Source organism: Pelobates fuscus, chromosome 3, assembly GCF_036172605.1.
Source record: "Pelobates fuscus isolate aPelFus1 chromosome 3, aPelFus1.pri, whole genome shotgun sequence".
Classification (NCBI taxonomy): Eukaryota; Metazoa; Chordata; class Amphibia; order Anura; family Pelobatidae; genus Pelobates; species Pelobates fuscus.
In genome coordinates this window covers 36,492,602-36,498,601 of record NC_086319.1, presented here as the reverse complement: position 1 = coordinate 36,498,601, position 6,000 = coordinate 36,492,602, and the positions used below count along the sequence as shown (strand labels likewise).

General features: G+C 38.0%; 1 protein-coding gene across 1 annotated transcript in view; it reads right to left on the bottom strand.

Annotated features, from left to right (window-relative positions):
• Window positions 1-4,397: 4,397 nt before the first annotated feature.
• PNPLA8 (patatin like phospholipase domain containing 8) overlaps window positions 4,398-6,000 on the bottom strand; it is a 45,768-nt gene continuing 44,165 nt past the window's right edge. The window contains exon 10 of the mRNA XM_063446919.1: window positions 4,398-5,272. Within this exon, the coding sequence (XP_063302989.1) occupies window positions 4,998-5,272 (275 nt within the window). The 3' untranslated portion in view covers window positions 4,398-4,997. The remainder of the gene's footprint in view (window positions 5,273-6,000) is intronic.

Below are 6,000 nucleotides of genomic sequence, written 5' to 3'. Positions count from 1 at the left end.
GAACTTCACAGGTTGCCACTGGAGTCCTCTTCCACTCCTCCAGGACGACAGCACAGAGCTGGTGGATGTTAGAGACATTGCACTCCCCTACCTTCTGTTTGAAGATGCCCCACAGATGCTCAATAGGCTTTAGGTCTAGAGACATGCTTAGCCAGTCCATCACCTTTTTCTCCAGCTTCTTTACCAAGGCAGTGGTCATCTTCGAGGTGCGTTTGGGGTCGTTATGTTGGAATACTGCCCTGCGGCCCGTTCTCCGAAGGGAGGGGATCAGGCTCTGCTTAAGTATGTCACAGTACATGTTGGCATACATGGTTCCGTCAATGAACTGTAGCTCCCCAGAGCCAGCAGCACTCATGCAGGCCCAGACCATGACACTCCCACCACCATGCTTGACTATAGACAAGACACACTTGTCTTTGTACTCCTCACCTGGTTGCCACCACACATGCTTGACACCATCTGAACCAAATAAATTTATTTTGCTCTCATCGAACCACAGAACATGGTTCCAGTAATCCATGTCCTTAATCTGCTTGTCTTTAGCAAACTGTTTGCATGCTTTCTTGTGCATCATCGTTAGAAGAGGTTTCCTTCTGGGACAGCCAGTCAGACCAATTTGATGAAGTGTGCGGCGTATGGTCTGAGCATGGACAAGCAGACCCTCGACCCCTTCAAGCTCTGCAGCAAAGCACTCAGCTGTCTTTTTCACAAAGATATGACAATGACGCGAAACTTCATTGGTCGACCATGGCAAGGCCTGTTCTGAGTGGAACCTGTCCTGTGAATCCGATGTATGGTCTTGCCCGCTGTGCTGCAGCTCAGTTTCAGGGTCTTGGCAATCTTCTTATAGCCTAGGCCATCTTTATGTAGAGCAACAGTTCTTTTTTTTCAGATCCTTTGCCATGAGGCGCCATGTTGAACTTCCAGTGACCAGTATGAGAGATGTTGAGAGCGATAACACCAAATTTAACACACCTGCTTCCCATTCACACCTGAGACCTTGTAACGAGTCACATGACACCGGGGAGGGAAAATTGCTAATTGGGCCCATTTTGGACATTTCCACTCACTTTAGAAATTAATGCCTGTGTGTTGAGTTATTTTGAGAGGACAGGCTGTACACTTAGTACTTTACATTGTAGCAGAGTGTCATTTCTTCAGTGTTGTCACATGAAAAGATATAAAATATTTCCAAAAATGTGAGATACTGTATATACATAGGTAAGCATAACTAAAATACTGGTTACTGATTGTCATTTATGTTTAAAAACCAACTATGGAATAACTTGGTAATTAAGACTTTAAGAGGTCCTTTATGAAAAATAAGTTGCCAGTAGTAATTAACAAGAATATTTCTTCATTTCAAAAAGTCCATAGGAACCAGAATGTGACTGTTGCGGTACTTAACCTTTCCAGGGGCCAGCCGGGGTCCTCTGTTCGAGCCACGCGCGGTCCTGCTGATGCACGAGCCGTGCGCAGCTCATCCGAAGGCAGGAACAGGAAGGTGGGCAGTGACCGCGAGAAGCGTTCACGTGTCCCGCCTGACTCTAAGAGCGCGCCGCGGGTCTTGGGTGCGCTCTTAAAGGGAACGTGGGAGCCTAAATTGGAAAAGGCCTCCCATTGGTCCCTGTCATGCCACACTCCCCATACACTTACCTTTTGGGGGCGTGGAGATAACAGGGACCAATCAAAACAGATGTTTAGTTATTTATACTCACCTTTTTCCCTTGGTTCCTGGCCCTATCGTCGTTTCTGTTTCAGTTCCCTTTAGCGCTTGTTGTGTTCCTTTGTACTTGACCTTGGCTTTGTTTTCTGACTACGTTATCTCTTTATCCTTATCTGTTCTGTTCGCCGGCTTGCTGTTTACTGTGTACCAGACTCCGGCTAGTCCTAGTTTACGCTGTCTCTTTGTGCCCTTGACCTCGGATCGTTACTGACTCTGTACTTCTCCTATATACGTCGAGTCCGGCCATTCTAAGGTCCGGTAGACGTATCTCCCTTCTGTGTTGTCTTCTGTTTAGCTGAATCCTGCGTGTTGGGGTATATTCTCGTTACAGTGACAAGGATATAAAATGCCATTGTTCCAAATTTGGTTTATTCAAAAAATCCAAATCATTCATCCAATGATATTTTCATTAAGAATCAGATGTTTCATTGTGGCTTCAACACTCCTATGGTAAGGTGTGATACTACGTTTTATTTATTATTTATCTGTTATGGCATTCACACTTTTGTGTCTTGATATGGAATGTATCATTTACATTTTTTCACTTTTTAAAAAAAGGTTTTATTCTTTATAGATTTTTCTATTTTTTCATAAATTTTGCAAGCACAATATAAAGTTTGTTTCTCATTTAACATTCTATGTATAGAGTATTTAACAGAGTTTGCTAATCTGCTGGTACCATATCTTTACTTATATTTGGTCACTATCTGGCATGCTCTCACAGTGCTTAGAGATTTAATTTCTTTATACATAGCTTCCAAAGCAGACAAAACACACACACACACACACACACACACACCAAAAAAAGTAAAACAAAGATCACAGTGCAAATTGTAAAATCTGAATATATTTAGTATATGAAGTATACAACTTATGAGGTCAGATAGAAATATGTATTTCGAGGGGGAAAAATAGGGAATGAGAGTAAGTTTGGAATATTTTTTTTAATGCAATATAGAATATTGTATTAAAGGTACCCGTAAGTATTTAATTTTTTTTGATAAACTGAACCTCCTAGATTAATTTATCATAAATACGGCCATTGAAGCAATAAGGAGGCAGTTAACTGTCCATTATGATAACATCCTAAAATCGATTTAGAAAATCCAACACAAAATTACCTTGCTATCATAAATGCAATTTAAGAAAATTATTAAATGCACTACTATCTTGAAAAGTGAATACTAAATTTGGTTTAAATTTAGGTGCACTTATTCCAACAATAGATTTTGTTTTGAATATTACCATAAGATTTTTTAGTATAAATTATTTGAATAACAGTAAAAGTGGGCTTTTCTTTTTGCAAACACATAAATGAAATTAACGTTACAGTACATAAATGGAAAAAAAAAAAAAAACACACCCCAAAAACGGTCACATTGCAGAAATGACCGTCTATTTCATTGCACCACCGATAGGCAACTTGTATCATACAGCCTTTTTGGGATGCTTGTGGCTGCCTAGCCAGGCTTTGTTCTCAAACCTACACAAAAATAAAAAATAAATGATTTATATAAAGGCCTCCTAATCATTGGCAAGTGAAACTATAGCACTGGCAAGTAGAAATTCATCCCTGGAAAGTGTGCCATGTACCCTCCACTCTTGCTTTGAAGGCCTGACTACTAATTTAGTACTTGAAATTTTAAGCCCTGTTTATACAGATTGTTTGACATATAATGCTGTTGGGTATTTTCAGCTTATTTTCTTTAGGATATTTTAAATTATTTCAAATAAAACTGAACTTCTGGAGTAACAACTGATTTTTTTTTTTTTTTATATGTCGTAGCATGTTAATATATAAAACATTAGGAAGTTGTAATAGGTATTCGTTTTTAGTTATATATTTGGGTTTTTGGTGTCAGCTGTTGCATTTATTTTCGGAGTATTCTATAGACCAGTGATGGCTAACCTTGACACCATAAATTGTTTCTGGACTACATTTCCCATGATGCTCAGTTAGCTTTTAGATCAATTTATGGTGTCAAGGTTAGCTATCACTGCTATAGACCAATGGTTCAGTCCTCAAAAAACATCAACGGTCCAGGTTTTGTCAGTATTTCCCACTGGAACACAAGTGGGTAAAGTCCAAATCCTAAATTGTTAATGAGCCTTAAAGACTAGGCTGAGAACCATTTGTAAAAGACAGCAGTTCTGTTTGGAAAACGAAAAGCATCCTGATATGGTTACTGTTGCTACCTTAAAGGCACACAGCAAGCACATACATTCAGAGCCATAGCGTCTAAAAGGCTCTTGATTTGTGAGCATAAATTTCTCTAATTTTCATTGTCTATACCAGTTGTTTATAACAGTATTGTACTATTACGTATTGCTTTATTTTTTGTATTTTCGGCTGTATATGAGAAACGTCCCATATTGTATGGCTCAGCCTTTTTCTAGTGCTGCACTATATTCTACTGTGTGTGTACTTGTTCTCACACAAGTGGTGTTTACTTGCATTTCTGTTTTCTGGGTGAACAGGAGGACCCCAAGAGTGCTACAGCTGCTTAACCAAATTAGATATTATATTAGATATATAAAGCACCTGAACTCACATGCATAAGAAAATATTGTTTTTTCTTTCATTTTCTTGTATCCTGATATGTACAACTTAAAGAAAAGACTAGGATACTTGCTCAGTGAAAGTATGAACAGAAGTTTTACGTCAAGTGGCATATAAAATATTAATAGTGAATTTTCAGCATAGAGAATTATACAAAGTGTCGGTGGGATCATTGTAGCCCGCTGAGGTCCAGAAAAGAGAAATCCATATTACATATGCCTCCAGCACTCAAAAAAGTAAAAAAAAATGAATGGGTTAACAATTCAGATTGTTTGGACATTTGTACAAGCAGAGAGGACGGAATTTACGAGAATATTCTGTGCTTGATAAGTGCTCGACGATGCATCAAGATTTCAATCAATAGCAAGTTTTAAATAAATAATCATGTATGAGGCGGCTTCAAATTAGTTCAGTTGGGCAGTAAATATAGAATAAAATGATAAATATTCACAATATATACAAGCCTTTTGTCAAATAAAATGCTCACACAGACTGGTCTTTCTGTTCCAGAAGAAAGTATCTGCCTTTGTTTCCAGCCTATTCTGAATCAGAAAAATGACAGTGTCCTCAAATGTAATGCTCCCTTTAACGCTGGCTACCAAAGAGGTTGTAAACCCAACACATACTGGTATGTTAAAGAAAAATGTCAAAAGATTAAATGGGCATCTATCATAAGTTATGGAGGCCTCTTAATATATGAAAATATTAGCATTACAATTTTGAAAAAAGAGGAAGGCCGTCATACATGTCTCTCTTTAATTTAAACCAATCACTAAATTGCTGCATGCTTGTTTTCTCTTGGGACAGAATTTTGGCAGCTTTCTTCAGCTTTTCCTCATTTCTCTCTAAATAGTTATTTCCATCCATCTGAAGCTGAGCAAGCCTTTCTTTGCGGTTTTCATCGAGAGGTACGTCTTCATTCATGACGGGGTTAAAACGAAAATAGGTGTCTGGCGGTAGCAGGGCATCAAGCATATTATGTACTTCTAAAGTAACAAAAGAAAAGACAAATTGTTTAAATCCATGCCAAGATCCATTTATCCATGTATTATCTAACTTGCCATCTATACAGATATACCTAGTATTCCCATACCTTATTGTCTTATGTTAACATGCAATGGAAATGATCCATTAGCCGCAAAGATGCATAAAGGTTTAGAGGAACAGTGGTAATGGTGCTGGGAATTCCTAAGTGCATTCCTATTGGGTTAGGTTTGTTTTCTTGTTTTTGTCAATCTGCATTTAATTGTACTAATAAGCCTAATAACCAGATCTACCAGCGATCTATCAGGAGGCAATATATACAATATAAAGAACTAGGACATTTTTCATTACATAGTCACAAGGTAACGGTGTGCTATATGCGATGCATAATTCTTCAGTTACCATTTCAATCCAACTGCAAATGGTTTGGAGAATTGAAAAGAAATTGTACTGTACTCACTGCATTTTAGAATCATAACTACTACAATAAGCTGAGTTGTGGTTGTGGTGCTTTAACTGTCATTTTAAGAATTTGGGTACTGATGTATCAGGAAGCAGAAAATCATTTAACAGAATAATCATGTGCAATGATCTATTTTTTTTTCAGAATTAGCTCTGCAATGTGTATCACGGTCACAATTTAAGTGAATTAGCTCTGAAACGTGTATTGCAGTCAGATTTTAAGTGAATTGACTAATGGCTCTGCTTAGTACTGCATTCCACTCAACCT